The 23,527-nt window shown below is 37.9% G+C and overlaps 1 protein-coding gene across 1 annotated transcript in view; it reads left to right on the forward strand.

The window, feature by feature from the left end:
- The window catches only part of LOC102772641 (potassium voltage-gated channel subfamily D member 2), a 23,253-nt gene extending 563 nt beyond the window's left edge, over nucleotides 1-22,690 (forward strand). The window contains exons 2-6 of the mRNA XM_006756421.2: nucleotides 1,816-1,978; nucleotides 11,542-11,637; nucleotides 14,019-14,111; nucleotides 17,809-18,056; nucleotides 20,060-22,690. Of these exons, the coding sequence (XP_006756484.2) occupies nucleotides 1,816-1,978; nucleotides 11,542-11,637; nucleotides 14,019-14,111; nucleotides 17,809-18,056; nucleotides 20,060-20,237 (778 nt within the window). The 3' untranslated portion in view covers nucleotides 20,238-22,690. The remainder of the gene's footprint in view (nucleotides 1-1,815; nucleotides 1,979-11,541; nucleotides 11,638-14,018; nucleotides 14,112-17,808; nucleotides 18,057-20,059) is intronic.
- Nucleotides 22,691-23,527: the final 837 nt, after the last annotated feature.

Raw genomic sequence — 23,527 nt, forward strand, 5'->3', positions numbered from 1 at the left:
CCTCTGACACACGTGTCATAGGTTCGCCATCACTGTCCTAGAAGAACCCTGTATGAGTGAGGTAGGGAAAATGTATTCATTCAGCTAATATTTACTAAGAGCCTGCTTTGTGCTAGTGAGACACAAATAGAACAGCCCCTGGTTATATTCTAACGTTGGCATGGCAGGTGGGGAGTCAGAAAAGAAATACATTTAAAAATTAGAAAATATTATGTGTTAAATACCATGACGGTAATCAAATGGGAAAATGTCAGGAAGAAAATAAGACCACCATGGATAAGGCGGCTGGAAAATAACTTCTCGAATGGAGAGACCGTTCAGGCCCAAACTGAGCTATGACGGTCTGGGGCCTGCATATGTGACAGAAAGCCAGATGGCCGGTGTGACCGGAGGGCAGCGAGCTTGGTGGAGGGTGGTGTGCAATATAGGCAGGAACGAAACGACATAGATCCCTCCGAGAAAAAAGCGAGGCATTCAGATTTATTTTCATTTCAAATCTATTAGAAGATGACGCAAAGTAGCCACAGTCCAATCTCCATGTTTAAAACCATTCGTTCTGGCTGCTATGTTGGCATGAATTGTAAAGGGTTAAATGTGGAAAAGAAGCTATCTCCATGGCTCAGGCAACAGATGATGGCTTGGTTTACTGTGGGACATAGAGGCTGAGGAAAGAGAACCAAATAGGACATAATTTGGTTTGGGCAGACACAAGACCAGCTGAGCAATGAGGTGAGGGGACTAAGGATTGGGTGGCTGTTTCCATTCTGATATAGGTAATTGAATAGTTTGCAGCTCCATGGAATTAGAGGCGATAGACTGTGTGGGAGGAGCAGATTTGAGGGAAGAGGGGAAGCTAGGGAAATGAACGTTCCTTTTTGGCTAATTTAAGTCTTAATTGGCTCTTAAACATCCAGAGGCAGGGATTTTCAGACCAGACCACTGAAAATATGAGCCTGATTTTCAAGGTAGACATCAGGACTGTCCATGTAAATTAGAATATCATCAGCATATAGATAGTAGTTTTAAGCCAGGAAACTGGATAAAATCACACCAAAAAAACCGGTTTATATGGAAAAGATAAGACTCAAGCTTGAGACCTAAATTAGCCCAAGATTTAGAAAACAGTTAAGGGGAAAGGAGTCAGAGAGAAGATAGAGAAACAGCCAATGAGGTAAAAGCACCACGAAGGGAATTTTCTGATACTGAAGCCAACAAAATGTGTTTCAAGGAGAGAGAATTCAACTAAACAAATACAAATGAGGATTGAGTAAGATTATCATGTTGAAATGGTCATTGGATTTCACAAGTTGAAGGTTAATGGGACCTTGGAAAGGTTATTTTTAAGTGATTATACCTGATGAAAGGAATGGGCTGCTGTACCACTTTTTCTATTTAAATTTTATAACCAATCCAATGCTGAAAAAAATTAAGTGAAAAGTGTGTTATCTAGCCTATAAAATTTAGCATATAAATATTTATGATTAAATAAATGTAAAGAACTATGCCATATTATAGGAAGAACAAATTGAAGAGCTATCATTAAATCACCTGGCTTAAAATGTTTTCCAAACAAAGAGATTTCTAAACATTAGAATTAATTTCTGAAATGTTAAAAGATACTTTTTTATATTCACATGTTTTTAATTTCTAAAACATGTTTACTAAAGTCTTAAGTCATGTATATTGTAGTCATGAATTAGATATAGATTGCTCCAAAAAAATCATTTGGCTTAAAGCAAAAGGTATTTTTATCAGGTGGAAATAACTTTCTGTGACTTAAAACTATATACATATATATTTTTTTCTCTAACCCAGGTATGGTGACATGGTACCAAAAACCATAGCAGGGAAGATTTTTGGATCCATCTGCTCGTTGAGTGGGGTCTTGGTCATTGCTCTACCCGTTCCAGTTATTGTATCCAACTTCAGTCGGATCTACCACCAAAATCAACGCGCAGACAAAAGGAGGGCACAAAAGGTGTGTATTCAGCCCTGGGTAACCATGATTTAGCATCGTCCACTTCTCATAATGAGCTTTGAAAACCTTCACTGGCTACTCAGTGTTCCAGATTTGGTCGATAGCTGCATCAGTCAGCACAGGCTGGTTATACTACAGCAAAAGGACCTTAATATCTCAGTGGCTTAACACAACAAGCAATATTTCTCAATCATGCTACAAGTCAATTACCGGTCCAGTGATGGAAACTCTATCTTGACGGTGTACTTCTGCAATCATTTATGCAGCGGTAATTTCTGAATCACACACTGACTTTTAAAGCCTCCTACTGGAAGTGGGCCAGGTCACTTCTATCTCTATTGCATTAGCCAAAGCAATTCCCATCGCCATGTGTAACTTCAAAGTGGACAGGGAAATTCAATCCCACTGTGCAACTAGAGGCAGACAGAAAGAAATATGTAGCGAACAATACTGACAGTAGCAAAATCAAAGATAGATTCTTGGCAAATTTATTAGAATCAGATTTCTAGATCTGATGCACCCAGTCTCTGTCCATCAGGATTTAAGCTGGTGCCCGTAGACAAGGGCTGTTAAAGGGCACCAAAATGTGTCTTGGTTATTTTACAAAATTGACACAGGAGGAAGGAGAAATCTGATCACTGGTAGCTAAGTTCTATTCTTGGCCCAACCGTTTACTGTTTCTCTGGACTTCGCACCAGTTAATTAATCCCTCTCAGAGTCAGCAGGGTGCATGCTCATCTGAAAAATGAGGAAAACAATGCCTACCTCACACAAAGGCCGGGTAGGTGTTGTTTATAGATTTATAAACATTTATATGCAAATGTTTATAAATATATATAAGCTTTTCATAATGTTAACAATTTAAACATTTACTAATGACTTACTATGTGCCAGATATTGGTTTAATGTTTTTCAAAAAATAATTCTTAAAACCTTACAAGTGTAGGCATTAGTTACGAAAATAGTTTGTGGAATAAATTGAGAAATTCTGAGGTCACATACCTAATAAATCGGAGAACTGTCATTCAAGTCAATGCAAGTCAATCCGGCTCCCACATTCATTAAACACAATGGTAGACTGCCTCTCAGAAGAACTGACTAAATGTTAGTACACTTCCCTGACCCATTCTTTGTCAAAATAGTCACCTTCAGAGCCAGGGCCCTTTTTGCTTAGAAATAATTTTGGAAATTTACTTTGTAATATTCTCAGGACTATGGTGCTAGATTTTCAGTATTCTTCACTTTTTTTAATAACCAAAAAAACATGTATAACCATGACCAACCTGGGTACTGTGGTATAACCATACAATATCGTGAGAAATTTTTGTGCACCAGTTCATAATTGGATGTGTAGGTAATTCCAGAACAGGATTTTAAACATGCTTTTGAACAATGTCAGTTTGTTTGGTAAGTATAAAATCTCATAAAGTAACTCTTTGGAAAGCTCAAGTTAATCAGTACAGTCACATAGCATATTGTTCAGAGAACTTGTTCATGTCCATTGTCAGAGATCCTCTTCCTCTATAACAGAATCACTGTTTAAGCTTGATACTTTCTTGATTTACAGAATTTTCCTTCCCTTTTCACAAGTATTTAACCTTTAACTAATTATTGTAGAGAATAATAATAATAATTGTTTAGTTACCATGAATATGTAGAACTGATAATCCAGTACACAAGGTGGGTTAAAAAAAAAAAAAGGCACCCTCTGGACAACCAAAGTCTCACACAGGGCACAATTTTGGCTACAGGAGATGGAGGGATTTCCACCAGGAATTATGCACCACAGCCCTGGCTCTGGACACACTTTAAAAACTTTCTACTGGGCACACAGGGATAGTGTTTACAATAACAGAAATCTTGCGAAATCTTAGCTCCTCAATACCCATCAGTCACCATTCTGGGAATTCCTTCTTTAATATAATAACTAACTATGAATATTTTTTTAAAAGCTACCTATATGAAAACGGTAGGAACTACAAATCTGACTTTCAAATAAACCAATTTCAAAATACATGTACTTTTTTCAAACTTGGACATCTGTAACAAGCAAATCAACAAAGAAAATCTTATAATATTTTAGCCTTTTAGCCTACAGAAATTTAAAATGCAAAAATGTTTAAATGTGATGTAAATAAGTGCACCAAATTGAAAAGCATGTTTTATGAATGCTTTTCGCTATCTTTAAAATATCTTCTATATTCTCCGTGTCTGCCATAAAGCAATAAATTTTGCATATCATGACTACTAGAAAAATTGGCTATCGAAAGCCAAGTATGATAACCTGGTGTAAATAGTCTGTAATCAGTAAACTAAACATAGTTCTCTAAGAAAGAGCAGTGGATATGGAACTAAATAAGTTGTGAGGGGATACTTCCTGTTTTCCTTCCCTGGAAAAAAACAAACAGAATAAATAGTCACTAGGCTAAGATAGTTTAGATTCATCTGGAACTAGGTGATTTGACAAATACCATAGGTATGCAAAAATAGCCATCTAATTCAGCCAGGCAAGGAGTCCAGTCCATTCAATAAAAAATCAGTCAAGTGGAATAATCAGTAATATTATGAAATGTTTTTTTTAGACCAGATTTTGTGATGATGTTTGGTCCCATTGCCAACTCCAATCTCAAGAAAAAAACATGAAATGTACACAATATGCATTTGAGAACATCCCCATCATCACTCAGGAATATATTCTCTCTTCTATGTTCTTCCCACTAGCAAGTGCGCTTTTTGCTTTCACTGCCTGTTCCCACCCTTTAAAGAGAATGCATCATTTACCCCATTTCTATCAGCCCGTGATAAATTCTTAATGAAACACTGACATGTGAGTGAAAACAGGTATCAACTGTAACATTTCTCCCCTACCCTCATTGTTAATTATACTTTAATATATTTATTTATTCGCTCCATTATTCAATAACAATTTATTGAATAGAATATATTAGCCAATGTGAAGTGAGGTTGATACAATGACAGGTGGTAGGGTTGATATTTCGAAGCAAAGAGCTTATCCTGTTTTAAATTCAAATCACATCACTTAATCATCTGCATACTCACAAGGCTAACTGGTGAGTAACTGTCATGCATAATAGTAATTATAATTATAATTTAATAATGATAATAGCAACAACAACAACCCTCTCTAGAGTTTCTAGTATGCCCCAGGTTCTTTATACATGTTATTTATAATTTCACAATTAATTTGGAAAGGAAGTGTTATTATTTCTATTTTATAGATGAGTTGCTCATGCTCACACACCTATTGATTAATATGTAAAACAAGAATCTTCTGACATTATTAGAACTATGAATCTTTAGGGATTTTCCTATAGATAATTCTAAATACAGTGAGAAGCTTGGAATCAATGAGCCAATTGATGTACCGACAATGTGTAATGTAAGTGAATTATTTTTACTTTTTACATGAAGATGGTGACTTTCACACACACAAAAAAATGCTATCAATATTCAGTATGTCATTTATCACATTCTACTATGGTGGTTCTCAAACTTTAGATTCATTGGAATCATCAAAGCGTTTGTTAAAATACAAATTGCTGGACTCTACCCACAATGCATCTGATTTAGTAGTTTTAGAAGACAGCCTGAAAATTCGCATTTCCAGCGAGTTCCCATGTGATGCTGATACTGCTGATCTGGGGACCACACTTTGAGACTCATTGCCTACATGTTCAGCAATCTCCAAATTAAATAAAAATATATAATTTTCTAGAATATTTAAAAGGCAAGAACTTACTCTTTGCTGGAATATGAAAATGACCACTTTTAAATTTTCCACTATTAATAAATATCCCTCGTCCTTACCTCAAATCTCTGCAGATAACCTAATTTTATTATTTTTTCTTATATCTTGTTTTGTGCAGTTTAATAATCTATTATCAACACATGTAAGAATCTATAGATTATATGCTTCTCAATATTCATTCTACATTTAATTCTTATCAAGTTACTTACCTCTTTTCTTAATTCCCCATTCCATTCCAACACTACTTAATGTAGCCACCTGGTATACTGATACTCAGGGTTCAAGACTTAATTCAACTATCACCCATTCTATGAAGATTTTTCTGAATGGTATGGACATCATTAGTTGCTTCGTCTCTTCTCCTACAATATATGCACACTCTATTATCATGTATTACACCCCCTTCTCCCTCTTCTCCATTGTACTGAGTGCACTGCCCAATATCAAATAGGTATCTAATATTTGTGTAATGACTGAAAGAATGAACAGTGAAGTCTTGTTTGCCTTGACACGTCCTCCATTCCTACAGTAGGGTGGACATTACTAGGACCAATTAAAAACCATATTGGGAAGCACAATTTTGTCTCTGATAACTGCCTACATCCTGATTCAGTTCTACCCTCTTCCTACACCCAGTCCTTTTGTTGCTCTCTCCTTCCACTGACCTTTCCTGAGCCTCCCAGTGTCCCTTCTACTGACCTAAATCCCAGCCCAGCCTTCCAGCTCCAAGATTAACAAGCTTCAGAGTTGGGAACCTGCCCTTTCTCCCACTGACTTCCTTCCTCTTTCTTTTGTTATTATTTGGCTTGTCTCATTTCTAGGGGAGTGATTTTCCTTAACAAATGGGAAGATTCCAGTAAACTCCTTAAATTAAATTTTTAAAAGCTCATAAAGCTTAATATGCTATCTCCACATGAGGCATGTTACTAAACCTTAATATGTTATCTCCATAGGAGGCATTTCACTAAACCTTAAATGAAAGCTAGAAGTATAAGTAAAATTTCCTGGATAAAAGGTACAGGAAGTATGTGGTCTCTATTTGAGAAGTAAGGAAGTGCCTCAGATTACAAGGGATAAAGCCTTCTCTATCTCACAAGGCTGACTAGGATACCTTTGTATTTCAAAAGTGTTGAAAACACTTTGTGATTTGGTAAGAAGAGGGTCTAATATAATGTCTCTCAATGTACATCATGCCTCATTTAGAAGATAGAACCCATGTAAGAAAGTCAGTGTCTCAGGGACCTGGGGCTTGTACATCTTTCTCTGACTGGCATTCCAGCCACTGCTCCAGAGAATGCGTGGTGAAGTCCACATAACGTCATTTGGTGCAATTGAAAAACAACCAACTTGCCAAAACCCCCTGCACACTAGCCTCTGAATGCTCCATAATGAAGGGTTCCATGTCAAATTAGCTTGAGACAAATTTCATACTATATCCCCCTCTCTACTTCACAATGAACATCCACAATGTGATCTTTTGAGAGAAATCCAACTTCGAAGAAACCTACTTAACCTCTCAGCATTTCCCAAACTTTCTTTATATACATATATTAATTTATTTCAGAGAGGAAGGGGGAGGGAGAGAGAGATAGAAACATCAATGATCACAGAGAATTATTGATTGACTGCCTCCTGCACACCCACTTCTGGGGATCAAGCCTGAAACCTGGGCATGTGCGCTTAACCCGAATCAAACCGAGGACCCTTCAGTCTGCAGGCCGAGCTTAACCCGAATCAAACCGAGGACTGCAGGCCGATGTTCTATCCACTGAGCCAAACTAGCTAGGGCTCCCACACTTTCTTGGTCACAGAACCATTTTGTTTCATTCGGTTGTTACCTATCCCATGTACTAGTTTTATGAAATTAACTTTGAGAAACCCCCAAGTTTAAGGAATTAAGAAAAAAATAAATTTATGAAAAATTGGAATGCATAGGAAAAATGTGCTTATGAGACAATTTTTTTCTAGCACCATCAATATTTCTCAAGGCAGATTAGGAATTTGAAAATAACTGCAAAGCTATTTTTTATACTGACAATATGAGCCTTATTTTTAATTAAAATTTGGAAGCCTCCTATTTTTTGTATAGGCTTAATATTTATTGAAATCTTGCTCTAATTTCCATAATATTTGCTAATACTTGACCATGCAAAGAAGTTGAATTTCCTACAGGGCTGGGAGGAGTACATTTCCTCTTACTGGTGAGCAGTACTCTTTTAACCTCCAATTACTCAGCCAGAGTTGCCAAGATTGTCATAATGAGTGGAACAGAAGTAAAGTGATTTTCTAAAATATCTTTGTAAAAGAATTTCTCTCAATTACCTACTGGAAACAAAGATATAATCACAGGTCATAAAGGGGCTAGCATTCAAGAGACATTTGGTGCGGTGCTCTACGAGAACAATTACACCAATTAACCCCAAATGAAAGATAATTGGTAATTGAAATTGAGATGGGAGGTGTGTGTTTTTTCTAACACAGCACATGACTTAGCAAAATGGTAATTCTGTCTCTAACATAACTGCTTCTTTTTTCATAAGCTTTAGAACTACTTCTACTGTAGTGGTTGCCACCATATGTATACTTTCCATGAGAAAGATGTTTCATTTTCCTTTGCTGGAGACTATTTTTGGTTAATTTCTATGTCTCCTTTATGAAAGATATAATGTGCCCTAATACTGCTGCTAAATGCAGATAGAATGGCATAGGTAAGACTAGTGACTTTGATAGAGTAACTATGATATATAATTAGTTACAATCAGTAGTTGCAGAAAAAGAGAGGGAGAGAGGAGAAGAAAGCAACGAAGAAAGGAAGGAACAAAGAAAGGAAGAAACAAAAAAAAGGAAGAAATGAAGGAAGGAAAGGAGAAAGGATGGAAGGAGGAATGGAGAGAGGGAGGAAGGAAAGGAGGGGAAGGGCAAGGAAGAGAAAGAAAAAATGGCATTGACAGTTCCAGGGGACCAGTGAGACTTAGGGACTGAAATTCCAACAATAACCCCTTTCTGAAAATGAAATGTGTATTTTACTTATTTCTGAATTTCTACCATCAATTCTAAGTCATTTCCAGGTGTGCTTGACACTTGCCGTTGTTTTATTGAGTTTGGCCTAAAATCCTGGCTGAGCAGCATGGCCTTGAAGTTAAACATTTCTAACTTCCAACTTCACCGTGTAGTATTGTCTCAATATTTTAAGTGATGTAAATATTATACCATCAGCAAAGAGAAAAATTTGTCTGTTTTTCCCATCACATATAAGTGTGATCTTTCTGCAAAGTTTTATTTTAACCTGGAATCGGCACACAAGAAGAATAAATTCATGGAGGAGGAGAAAGGGAGTCAAGTTGAAGCCAGATGTTATCTTAATGTTATTCTGAGAGCTTCAGAGATCTCAGTGTTACTTCTAAATGCCGTGGTGAAGGGCCATCTGGGTACTACAACTTTGGAAGAAGCTTGGTAAACACACACACACACACACACACACACACACACACACACACACACATACACACATTTTGGCCCAGGAATACTTCTGCTTCTAGAAATTTGTCTTGCAGATAAGCGCAAATAAATGATGCTTCATTCATACAGTGGTATATTATACCTCCATAAGCAAATGAGGTGGATCTACACATGTAGATATGGAAGGAATTCCAAGTTGTATTAAATGAAAAGAACTGAGTGTAAAAGTGTGAAATGTATTCTCCCAACTGAGTAAAATATAAGTTTATACACACGTGCATGTACATATACTTGCGGTTATATACCTAGAAAACCTCTGGCAAGATGCTCTAGAAATATTGTCAGCGGCTGACTCTGAAGCATAGGAGTTAGGTATGCTCAGGGTCCAGAGAGACTGACTTGATTTTCCTGCATGTTTGTAGTATTAAAGTTTTATCACATGTATATATTCATTTTCCATTTTTAAAATCTAGATAATTTTTGATTGTTATTAAAAAGAATATTCCAGGGCTAGAAATCAAAGGTGATTTTTGGGGGGTGGGGGTGTAGAAAGGAGGAAAAGGGAGTCTTTATAGGATAATTTTACAAAAATGTTTTTAGCCAAGATATCCCAGGTGCTTCCTTACACACGAGTGCTAGATACACATTATATAAGTAGAACGGTCACCAGAAGATTGCTCTCCAGGAAGTGAAAATCAGACTCATTCCATGGCAGCTGGAGCAGGTATACAACAGCAGTTCTAAAGGAGAATGGAATCCTGGGAATCTGGCCACACAGTCAGTTTGCTCAATAATATCACTTGGGTGATCTCTCTGTCAATGTGAGCAATTCAACCGACCACCCAAAACCCTCTACTTTGAAGAACATTCTCTATACATAAATGCTTTTAAAATTAAAAATAATAATGTTAGTCTCTCCAGCAAGGAGCACTATGTTTATTTCAACAGATCTAAAGGTGAAACAGAAATGAGGTGAGCATGTTTTTGTGTGGACCAGTGACACAAAAAATTTAGTGGAAACATTGAGGGATTTTTCTGAGAAGCCGCCATTTTTCAGCATGGGTTCTACACTGGCCAACTTAGCAAACTGATTGCTGGAAAAAAAAAGTTTATATTGGAAGGCACAGATGTTAACTAAATTTTGTTTTGTTTTGTTTTTAAGGGGTGGAGGGAGGAAGAAAGGAAAAAAGGCAATTGGTGTCTGAAACTTAATTACCAATTTTTAAAAGGGCATTAATTTAAATAAAAAAGAGTTGGCAGCTGGTTTGCTGGGTCTTTATTTCATTAAGTCACTCAGATTGGGATAAGTGAAGTGGGATAAGTGAAACTAGAAGTAATACAGCTAGCTATTTTTTCTCTTAACACTATTGACAGAAACAATAACGAAATAACTTGATCTTACTGTAAAGACTTAATTACAATCTTTAAAATGCATAGCCCAGCTCCAAAGTAGTTAATTGATCTTGCCCATATGTTAACTAAAATAAAGCGCTCATATTGTTACCAGACAGCTTCTGCCCTGGGTGCTGGCCCTGGACCTTTCACAGGCCAAGCAACCTACAGGCTCTTGACTCATTTGGGGAAAATTACAAGACATGAGTCCAGGTGAAAGTAACAGTAAATTTATTAGCATTTGGGACAGTGAGAAGGACCCCTGGAGATAGGGTTGCGGGTAAGATCAGGGTGAGCTTCCACAGGCCATTGCTCTCCTTGTTGGTACCCTTAGAGCTTAGGATAGAAGGAACAAATACACGCCTGAGGAAAGGGGGCATGGATGGGATCCTCAAAGAAGCATGTGCTGGGATCCTTTGTCCTGAGTTTTATCTATTTTCCATAGGCCAGAATTTTAGAGGAGGTCCCAGGGGAGGATCGCAACAGAATATTCATTTGATTTCCGGGCGTGTTGTTTAATATGCTGATGTATTAAAATGAGTGTATAATGGAGAAGAGGTCATTTTCCTGTTAGTTTTGCCTGTATCTTGGATTAGTCTGGCTCTAATTGGTTTTGTTATCTACTTCCCTGCCTGTAGTGATTTAAACCATCTGCTCTTAGGCATCCTTAGTTGGGGAGATAGGGTCTTATGATTTATTGCTGAGCCATTCTGGCAGTTTGTTCAGCCATTTGTCTCAGTTTCCTCATTCCACTTTCCAGGGAATGTTCCTGGTGTCTCAACCTGCCTCAATCTGATGAAAATTTAATTGTCAGTACTTACAAAAAGCTGGCATGTTTTTAAACATACGTATGCTGACATTGGGATTATAAAGAGTATATGCACTGTTTTAAGAAAACAATTCATTGAGTATTAACAAGACTCATTTTCCTCCTCCTATATAGAAAGCCAGACTCGCCAGGATACGGGCAGCCAAAAGCGGAAGTGCAAATGCTTACATGCAAAGTAAACGGAATGGTTTGCTCAGTAATCAACTGCAGGTACCGTCAAGCACCTCACTGTTTTTAATGCTCAGTTTGTTGATGTAATATTGATTTATTTCCACTTAAGCATATAATTTTATTGTGGGTAATAATGAAAATGGCTACCGAAACAACAAAAGTATCATTGGTTCAGCCCAGGCCAGAGCTTACTCTAGCTTAGCCTTTGTCCCTGTCCAGCTAGTGGCCTCTATTCCCTGCTGTGCTGCAGCTGGTGCTGCAGTCCTGTCCAGGCTTGCCGTTGGAGCCCCAGTTTGGAGCCCTCACTTGGAGCTCGCCTGGCTGATGGGCCTCAGGCAGCTGCTAGCCCACATGGCTGCTATGGAGAGAGAACACGTGAGCACATGAACCCACAAATGTGTGTTATGGGGCGGGGGTTGAGAGAAAGCTTGCCTTTTTTTAAGCTTAGATTATATTATCTCAGGCTTGGGAAGGACCAGGTGCTCTTTCAAAACCAATCAATTTCCCAATTCTTTGCCGGCTTGTTTTGGGTCCTGCTCCTAACCAATCCATTTCTTAAATCTTCTGGGGTTCTGTGTTCCTCACCCAATTGGATTATTTTCTCAGGCAAAGCTCTGCCCGTTGTGGCCACCATCTTAGTTTTTATTGTGCATGCCTCATAGTGGAATGACCTCCCCGCATCATCTTGGCTTCTACTGAGCATGTGCCCAGCAGAGGAATTTCCCCTTTGTTGTTCAGTTACTTCCTCCCCGCCCCCACTTAGTCTGGACAAGTGGGCTGGTTGTACCCTGGGGAGATTGGAAAGCTAGTCCTTCCACCCAACACAGGAAAGGGAGAGGCCTTAATCCCATTGGTGGGGTAATGCCCTGTCCCCCTGGAGAGCCTGAAGCTGTCACTTCCAGACTTCATTAGGCTTATTGTTCAATCCAGCTACCTGGTTTATTAGGCTTCTTAATGTCTGATTCCCTTTGCTCCCTTCCTGTATTAATATCTAGCTATTCATGCTCACAATCTGAGGGCGTGGCACACCCAGAGAGCCCAGGTGCCCTCAGCCTTTTCACAGGCCTTGCCTTACGCACCTCTTCCACTTGGCTGTCCCTGACTCACATTATATGCTTTTATAATAAACCGTTACTCTAGTAAGTAAAATGTTTCTTTGAGTTTTGTGAGCCGCTCTGGCAAACTAATCAAACTCAAGGAGCAGCTTGTGAGAACCCCTGATTTATAGTCAGTTGGTCAGAAGCACAGGTAAACTGTCCCACTTGCAATTGGCATCTAAAGTTCAAGGAGAGATCACTAGAACCTCTAACCCAGTGGTTCTCAACCTTGGCTGCACATTAGAATCACTGGGAATCTTTTTAAAATCCTGATTTCTGGGCCTCATCCTCGGGAAATGCTGTTTCTTTGTTATGGGGTGGAGCCACAACATTAGTAACAAAGAAACAGAATTTCTGGAGAATGAGGCCCAGAAATCAGGATTTTAAAAAGATTCCCAGGTGATTCTAATGTGCAACCAAGGTTGAGAACCACTGCTCTAACCTATAGCCAGAGGGTCAGAAGTCCAAGTGATCATTTAAGTTTGTAATTGGAATCCAAGGTGGGTAGAGGAGAGTGAAGGACAGTCTTGCAAGACTGAGCCCTCAACCTGTGTAATATGATGTTGTTTCCAGGTGGACAGTGTCCAACTTGAGCTGAACTGTAGGACACCACTAGTGCACAGACCATTTCCCTGCTTGATGGTGTTGGGGCTAACCCCCACCACTTCACAGTTGGGTTTAGAACCCTTTTTACATAGAAAGGTAAAAAACGCTCAATGACTCAAATACCTAATTATTTTTTATTTAAAAATTACTTGTGTTCCTTAAAGTTTATATGAGTGGGAGTAGGGGATAGCATGATGTCTTTTTGTTGTTTTTTTTTTGATGGGAGGGCACACCATCTAGTGTTATAAGATCACACAGTATGAAATACAATTTGAGAAACCACTCTTAGCTCAAAACTTTCTTCTAATATTTAGGATTCCAATAATTGTTATTTACAAAATAGCTTTTATTTAGGTGAGCATAATGCCATTTCCAGGCTTATCTAAGTATTAGATTAAATTTTATTACCTAAAAATAATGGCTGTCAGGTTTTCAAAGTCAAGTGGTAGTTGAAAGAGTAGAAGAGATTTAAATTTTCTGTTCAGGGAGGCAAGTCTGAAAAACCAGACTGCTAATTTGGAAAAAAAATGTAAATAATGATTCTCAGACTTAAAAGCAACTGCCAGGCTGTGCCTTTCTGTCTAAAATAAATAATAATAAAATGCTGACATTTAATCTCAAGAAATAGGACAGCGCTCTCTCTGTGGCAATGTGCAGTTGAGGTTCTCACTGTTTGCAAATATGATAGAAAAGACTCTGTCTTCTCTGTGTTCACAGTCCTCTGAGGATGAGCAGGCCTTGGTCAGCAAATACGGCTCCAGCTTTGAAAGCCAGCACCACCACCTGCTTCACTGCTTGGAAAAGACCACGGTAAGGAACCGGCATCGCTGCCTGCCCCGGTCCTCACAGTCTCCCATTTGCTTTTGTGAATACTCAGTCCTCCTAGGAAGGACTTCACTGCCCGCATCACTGGAAAATAGAGTAAAGGACAAAAACAAAAAAAAAACAAAACACGAAATTACTTCAAAAGACTGTTGTGACATTTCCATTTGGAAAGTGTCTGAGAGACTTATTAAAATGTTGTGATCCTTAGTGGCTATCCTCACTCTAGTCTAAAATACTAGTGTAATGTGGATGGAAAGTTGTTTTCCAATAGCCAACTGCAAGTCCTATAAAATATCATTTACCCTGCCCAGCCGGGGTTGCTCAGTGGTTGAACGTTGTCTCATGCACAATGAGGTCACCAGTTCGATTCCTGGTCAGGGTACATGGCCAGGTTTTGAGTTTGATCCCCAGTAGGGGGCATGCAGGGGACAGCCAATCGATGATGTTTCTCTCTCATCAATGTTTCTACCGCGTTATCCCTCTCCCTTCCTCTCTCTAAAATCAATAAAAACATATTTTTCAATGTAATTTACCCTGGTTTTGAAAATGCTAATTAAATAGAAAATATTAATGAAGTTCAAGTGTTCCTGACATCTGGATGAAGGGAATATCAATAGAAATAATACAAAATAAAGAATGACAAAATATAAGCATTTCTTCTTTTTTAATATATTTTTTATTGATTGCAGAAAAGAAGGGAGAGGGAGAGAGAGAGATAGAAACATCAATGATGAGAGAGAACCATTGATCGGCTGCCTATGCCCCCCATTGGGGATCTAGCCTGCAACCCGGGCATGTGCCCTTCACTGGAATCAAACTTGGGACCCTTCAGTCCCCAGTCCAGAGGCTCTATCCACTGAGCCAAACTGGCTAGCGCAATATAAATATCTCTGTAATTCACAGGTTTAATGAACACATATAGTAAAATTATTTGTTCTCATACGAAAAAAAATGGTGTTTAATCAGTGTCATGACCCTTTGGCTGAGAATTTATAGACTCCCAATTAGACTTCCTCTTTAGTAAAGTCATCCTCTCCCTAGCTGGCTTGTCAAAAGACGTCATAATGTGTGACCACAGAGCAGAATGAAACTTTCACCGTTTTTGGATCAAGTCTTCTCACTCACTCACCAGAGATGCATATTTGTGTTCTCAATTCCAATAGATTGCCCATACATTTATTCATTTACTTTTATTTACCTGTATAGTCATTCAACAAATATGCATGACTTGCCTACCATGTGCCAGACAGTGAGCCAAGACCTAAGATACGCCAAGAAGTCAGGTGTGGTCTCTACCCCCATCAATCTCTATGGGGGGACAAACCACGGACATTCCTAGGGAAGGGCAGTGAGCAGCAAACAACAATGGGCCACGGTGTAGGGGGCAAAGAGGATGGAACCAGAAGGTACAGAATCAGACAAGGCTTTCTGGAGGAACCTGAATTCAGAGCCAGCCGTGGGCAAACTACGGCCCGCGGGCCGAATCAGGCCCATTTGAAATGAATAAAACTATTGAAAAAAAAGACTGTACCCTTTTATGTAATGATGTTTACTTTGAATTTATATTAGTTCACACAAACACTCCATCCATGCTTTTGTTCCGGCCCTCCGGTCCAGTTGAAGAACCCATTGTGGCCCTCGAGTCAAAAAGTTTGCCCACCCCTGGTTCAGACCCACAGGATGACTGAGAGCTAGTTAGGCAAAGAAGGACGGGCTAAAAGATGATGTAACCCGAGGAAGGCTAGAACTTGCTGCAAGAGGACTTTGAGGGTGGTAGGAAGGAGAGAGCGTAGCATAGCACACGCGGAGACAGAAAGGCGGTGACTAGCTCATGCTAGGTTTTCGAGGCACATGCAAAATCTTTATCTTCATCTCAAATAGAAAATTATCTGAGGGTTTAAACAGGGAAATTACAGGATTGTGGCTGCGTTTTAAATAAAAATATGGACAGGTCTATAATTTCCTAATGTAAACCTTTGACATATAAATAGTAACATTAATGATAGAATGTATTTATGACTATCTTTTCCTTTTCTTTCATTTAAATTTTTTTTTTTTACTTTTTTATCACTTAGGGCTTTTTAAGTCAAAAATTATTTAATACCAATCGATATAGTATAAATTGAGCTGCCTATAAAAATATATGGTACCCAGCGGCAGAATGACTTCTTCACTTCCAGTCACTGAGGAGACAAATAAGAGCCTCATGCATTGTAACTTATATTATGTGTGTGAGATGTGCATTGCCAGAGAAGAAAACAGAGTTTAAATCCTTACTGAACTGTATTTTTTTTTTTTAGAAATGTAATAGTTAACATAAAACTCTATCTTCTCTAAACATATTTTTCTCCGGACTTTCAACTGTAGAATGTTAAATTTTGTTTACTTCAAAATGCTTGTCTCAGCAAAGAAATGACAAAATGAGTAACTAAAACAATCTATTTCCTATTAGCCAGTGAATTGCTTCAATTGTTTTGCTAATGGTTAGGCTGAGAGATAGTTAAGTGGAATTCTGCATGTGCAAAGTCTCTCATTATAAGACTATTCCCACCAACACAAAGAAAAAAATAGTAATTGAAGTCATTTTTTAGTAGCTTAGACCAAAAATATTTTCCTTTATACTACTGAGGTAAAAGTCTTCCATAAGCATTTTAGGAGACAATGCTTTGCGTCAAATATTTTTAAAGCAAATTTTACACTGTGTTTTTCTAAGATGGAGAATATGAAATTATTTCCATCCCTATTTGCTTTTTGGCTAGAATCCTAAACACAGGTAGAGATTCTGAACACACCTAGTGATATGTCACAAAGATAAGAAAGGAGACCTGGAAAGTTCAGTGCTAACCCCTTCTGAGTCAGACATAAAGTGACACATTTTGCAGATAAATATAGTGTATTTGTTTAATAAGTCATATATTTCTTTCCACTGAGAATTTCATAGGAAGACCTAAAGAAATGGGAAGTGCCCTAGGTACCTTATTTTCTAATTTAGAAATATTTTCAATTCCATGTGAAACTATTTGCTTTTACATAATAGACAATCTAACTTGGATTAAAATAGTCTCTTATAATTTCAATCTGTTTAAAAATAAGTCAATGTGAATTTACACATTTTTGTGGGTGTTATCTATATTCATTTTCCAGTTTTTTTCTTTAGTTTATAATCTCCAGTGTAAATAAATAAATGATATTTCAAGATAAAGTTAGCTTACAAATAGATACTAAATCAGCTTTCATCTGTCAATCTTACATAATAGACAATCTAACTTGGATTAAAATAGTCTCTTATAATTTCAATCTGTTTAAGAATAAGTCAGTGTGAATTTACACATTTTTTGTGGGTGTTATCTATATTCATTTTCAAGTTTTTTTCTTTATTTTGTAATCTCCAGTTTAAATAAATAAATGATATTTCAAGATAAAGTTAGCTTACAAATAGATACTAAATCAGCCTTCATGTGTCAATCTCAAGGTGTAACTAGAGAGATGTTATTTTCCCACAAATGCCAGTATTGGGTAGCTTTGATGGTCTAATCTTTATGAAAATGGTATTAGTTGTCAATTGGATAGTCTACATGTATGTGGACATTTTTTTAGTTGTAAAAATAAAACTATTCATTTGCTTTTTTGAAGTTAAAGTGTGTTTCTCCCTTTCTTCACATTTTTTCCACCTATGGAAAAGAATCACGAGTTTGTGGATGAACAAGTGTTTGAAGAAAGCTGCATGGAGGTGTCCACTATTAATCGTCCTTCCAGTCACAGTCCCTCTCTCTCTTCACAACAAGGAGTCACCGGCACTTGCTGTTCACGACGACACAAAAAAACTTTCCGCATCCCAAGTGCCAATGTATCAGGAAGCCATCGAGGCAGCGTGCAAGAACTCAGTACGATTCAGATCAGATGTGTGGAGAGAAACCCGCTATCTAACAGGTAGATTAATCTGTGTGGACACACACCTGTGCTGGTACCTGGAGCATATCTCCACCTGCAGTTGTGTTGCTACACGTGTGGCATCTAAATTCTAGTTCCTAGAGTTTAGAATGAGACAAGACTTAGACTGTAACAAGCAGGAAAATGGATCTACTGTAATATTCCTTGAATCATAGAGTAGTTGTAGCGATGTTAAAAGAGCAGAGAAAAGATAAGGCAGGCAGGCAACCACAAATATATTTCTACCGCTTCAATTCCACAGCTGTTTCCTATTTGAACAGACACTCCAAACCCAGGAGCCCCAGAGGTAAAAACAAATCGCCTGAATTGATAGTTAACACTGCGGAAAGAGACCGGTGAAACTGACATTAATGTGATTAAAAACTATTCAACAGCACCTTTAAATAAATCAACAGTCACTGTGGCAGTGAAAACTGGAAACTATCTCTACACAAATCTTTTGAGCCAGTATACAATTTTGATCAAAAAAAGTATTTTGGCCACAATAAACACAAAAATCAACCCAATTCAAAGCAAGATAAGTGAAATGCTAAAATGGTATGTCTAGTGAGTTTATGGACCATTGAAGGGAAATTTTTCCAATGGTGTTTTCCTTTTGTTTCTCTTTATTTCCTTGTTTTTACAAGTCATTAAAAAATCAATTTGACCCAAATAATTTTACTTTGTTCTTCAAACTAAGTAGCTTTTCTTTTTAGTTTAACAACCATTAATTCAGTGCCATTTCTTTGGTGGTATCCAATAATCTTTGTGGAAAACCTGGATGAGATTCTGAATTTGGGTTATGTTGATTTACATCAATCAGATATCTCTGGAATCAGAATATTAAATGTTGGAGCAATGAAAGATTTCTGTCTGAAAATTATTCTACCACTCCAATGGGGAAAATGGAGAAGTATTTAGAAAGAATTTTTAGGCCATATACATTTAAATTAAGTTTTCCATGAAAATAAAATAGTTTGAAGTTCCCATGTATGTCCTCTGTTCTCCTTTCCCCCTCCCCCTCACCACTTAGAGTATAAAACTCATGCAAGAATACCACTTGGGAAAGCCTTTAAGTATTAGTAATGGCTAACTTTGGGGGGTTCTTAACATTTGGGTGTTACTAAGTTGAAAACTTTAAGGGCACCCTATATCCCAAAGGGACAAGATAGTGAAATGATGCTGTGGTCAAATAATTGAGGCGTATCTACAGTATATATCCCTTTCATAATGGTATCTCAAAACTCTCAGAGATTCTGTCTTAAAGAAAACTATTTTATTTTGCTCAACTCAGTGTTTCAAAAACATACCTGATCCTGTTTCTTACATTTTTATATAACATTTGTTTAAAAAACAAATGATGGAATTGAATTTAGCTGGTTTTTACACATTCATTTATGATTAGGGACCTAATGTTCACTTTAACATACAGAGTGGGGTAAACATAGGTTTGTAGTTGTATGTGAAACAGAGTTTCATTATTATTTACATTATTATTTATTAACGAGAGGCCTGGTGCACGAATTCATGCACGGGTGGGGTCTCTCGGCCTGGCCAGCCATCAGGGCCAATTGGGGCCGTCTTGCCCAGTCCCAATGGGGCCATCAAGGCCAGTGGGCCAGGAGGAGGAACCATGGGAGGTTGGCTGTGGAAGTGCACTGACCACCAGGGGGCAGCTCCTACATTGATAGTCTGCCCCCTGGTGCTCAGTGCACATCATAGCAACCAGTTGACCATTCGTTTGACCAGTCCTCATGGTCGCTTAGGCTTTTATATAGAGAGAGATAGATTCTTGTATTATTTTTCAAGGGAAAAACTGTAGACCTACTTTTGCCCATCTTGTATGTTAAGGTTTGGCGCTTCCTTTCTTAAAATTACGGTGATTATTCTTAGACACATAAAAAGTCACCTATAAACCTGACTTCCTGTACACCTGTATTGTAGGCAAAAACATTTTTAAGTAAACAACTTACCTTCTTAAATCTATTTTCTTCCCTCATCAGCCGATCCAGTTTAAATGCCAAAATGGAAGAATGTGTTAAACTAAACTGTGAACAACCTTATGTGACTACAGCAATAATAAGCATCCCAACACCTCCAGTGACCACTCCCGAAGGCGATGACAGGCCAGAGTCTCCCGAGTACTCAGGCGGAAACATTGTCAGAGTGTCTGCTTTGTAGACAGTTGGAGTCAGGTCCAGGGGAAGCGGAGCCCTGGCTGTGGAGAGAGTTCCAATGCGGAAGAAAGAAGACAAGGTACACGTTTTGCAGCTGAAAACGGCGAAGCAAGGAGGTTGGTGGTGACACAAAAACAAAGCTTCCAAACCAGAGGATGGAAATAAAACCACCGAATGGCATTTCTTTAGAGTTTGACCAGTTGTACCGAGGAATAGCCTGTGGCCCTTTGGCTTTGTGAATGAGCACAATGAAATGCCGCCTATTGATGCTTCTTATGACCAGAACTCTTTTATAATAAAATAAAATAAATCTTTGAACCTAATGTTTCAGTTGAATGCAAAACTAAAAAAAAAATATGGAAAACATTTTGATAAAAATATTTCCTGTTAAAACCATGAACATTGGCTATGATGAAGATTATTGCATATTGAAAAATTCACGCAACACATTTGTATTAACTGAAGGAAACCATCATAATGCATGCTAGGATTCTTTGGAGTAGTGATCTCAGTTTCCTTATGTTGTCTTCAGAATAGGCATGATAAACTATAAATGTAGAGAGCGGGAATTTCTGTGCACTTACTACAAGCTGGATGCTCATGTCCCATGGTGGGCTGTGCAAATAAACTATTGGAACTGCATTTCTCACGGGATGCTCAATAATAAATCTAAAGTGTGCAGACAGTGCGGTATTATCATTTTACCTTGCACCTAGATACTGTTACAACTGCAATAATTCATAATACACCTGTTGTATCAGGAATCGGGATTTTTGTTGTGAGACTTTCCAGATTTCCATAAATTCTGTCAGAGCCACATTCATAGGAAAACGTCTAGTGTGGCCAGGTTTTAGATAACTTTTTAATCCCAAACTCTTGTGTCATACATGTTTCTCAGTAAGATTCTCTGATCCACCTTGTCCCCATGACAGTGCATTTCTTGTTCCTGTGCTAACATTTCTTTTGGGTTTATTGTCATCAACTGGACTAACGTTTTGTAGTTCAATGGACTTTCCTACTTTTGTATTCCCCAGCAAATCATCTTGTAAGTCTATTATCATCAACAATCCTCTCGTCAAAAATTAGAAAAAAGGAGTTCACATCCATGAATTATTTCTAACCTCTTTGCTGTCATGGAAAAGCCCAATTATTGGATAAACCACTGTATGTTTCATACAAGGAGTTGGCTGGGACTATTATCACCGGATCAATGCTCCCAGAATCTCACTTGATGTATTATTTATTTTGCTTTAGATCTAGAATAAATTTTGAGAATAACTCATGTGAATTGAAATGCAGAGATAAACTGAAGTGCTTTATGTAACAATTTCTGATGAAGAGCACGCTTTCTATGCCCCTGGAAAGGCAACCCAAGTTTATCTCAGAAAGGTTCCTGTATAAGGCAAGGAGTCATTTTCTCCACTAATTCAGGAGGACAGGAGTTTGATGGTGCAAAGTTGATCTCTATGTACATTTCAGTAAAAAGTCTCGATACTTTTTCACCTTTAAAATATATCAGCAGACATGTCTGCACGTGACAGTGTAAAAATGTTTTATGTCAAATGAAAAGTTTTGTTCATTTCAAACCACCAGTGTTAAGGAATAAAGCTTAGCTTCCATACATGGAAAGAATTAATAATTATCCCTCTACAGTAGAGATTTTTGAATGCTTATCATAATTTATCATAAAAAGGAATTAATCCAACTATTTTGAGTGAAGCCAGAGGTTCTTGCTTCCCATTTCTAGAACTGCTTCTAGAATAATGCTGTGCACACGGTAGATTTTAATAAGCATTTGCTGAGTGAAATGAAGACAAACTTCTCTCTCTTGGGAAGAATTGCCTTTATTTCTAGAATGTCTTTTAAAAAGCTACTAACCTTCCTGGAGTGTGAATACTAACGATTATATTAACACCTGCCTCATGCCACTTTATGCTTCTAGAGCAAATATATAGTGACACTTCTTTGATGGCATTTGTTGAAAATCTTTTTAAAAAGTAGACTAAAGAAACCACCATCGAGAATACATAGGTCTTTTGATTCCCAACGAGAAGTTCTATTTTCGTGTTCTGAATGTTACATTTCAAAAATGCAGTTCCGTTCGATGATTTCAGTTAACAATTCTGCCTCCTTTTCAACTTATCATTTATCCCAAACGATTACTTTGTTTAGACGTTTTTGGAAAAGAAAAAGAAACTTTTTGGTGTTTCAGGTGATTTAAAAATATACTGTGCCGGTGGTGAATGACTCTTGATGACTGTGTTAAGTGCATCTGTATTGTAAGTGAAATGTAATTATTTCTGTGTGCCATATGGAGTAACCAAGGCCATTGTTTTGGGCAATTTGGTTTGAAACTCATATGTCTTTATTTTAAAGGGTAGCCTAATATCTGCATTATGCTGGAAAAGTAGACCTTTGGAGAATACTTAAATAAAACATGTGCATGCTTGAACAGGATCACACGGCTGGCTGTTGTCCTTTTTTCTTGGACTTCCTTCTTTTCCAAAACCTAGAACATGCCACACTCCTAGTGCGTATCTAGGAGAACTCTGTAACATGTGCCCCAAGAACCCATCAATTGTAGTAGTTAGATCTAGTCTAAACTGGCGGAGAGAGTAGTTCCGCCAACAATGGGAAGTTAAGCAGAGCCTTGTTAACATCATTTAAAGATAAAAGAGTGTCACTGCTTTCAGTGGTCGTTTTTGGAAATATCTTGGCAACTCCAACTCCATAGCTACTAATTATGATAATTTGGTTGCAAGATTTTATTGGTCATTAAAAAAAGATGTAGTAGAGTTAAAACCAGTCGTGTGTCATACATGATACTATCAAATAGGGTGCTCTCTGCAGGCTGTGACCCACAGTTTATTAGCCTGTACCCCACATGCCACCGGCTTCTTGCACAGTGCGGGCCAGAGAGAAAGTTGCTGCCTGAACCTTATAAACTCCTTGACCTCAACTACTTGAGTTAAGCAAAGAGCCGTTCTGAGGTAATAACTTTGGCCAGAATTTAATAGATTCTTAGTCAAAGACTCTTTTCTATCTAAGAAAACGGACGGTGATTTATTTGTTTGTTTATATGTGTCGTGTCTCTCTCTGAGTATACACTGAGTGGCCAGATTATTATGACCACCCAATGTTTGTAGGCAAATTAGCTATAATTACTGCTGAAGTTGCTAGAGGGCCAGATCATTATAAATGTCTGAATAGTACAACATACCTAAGTATCGTTGCTGATCAAGTTCATCCTATCATGTTGATGGCATATCCCAATGGAGATGGCTTCTTCGCACA

Source organism: Myotis davidii, unplaced genomic scaffold (genome assembly GCF_000327345.1).
Source record: "Myotis davidii unplaced genomic scaffold, ASM32734v1 scaffold3554, whole genome shotgun sequence".
In the NCBI taxonomy this organism is placed as follows: Eukaryota; Metazoa; Chordata; class Mammalia; order Chiroptera; family Vespertilionidae; genus Myotis; species Myotis davidii.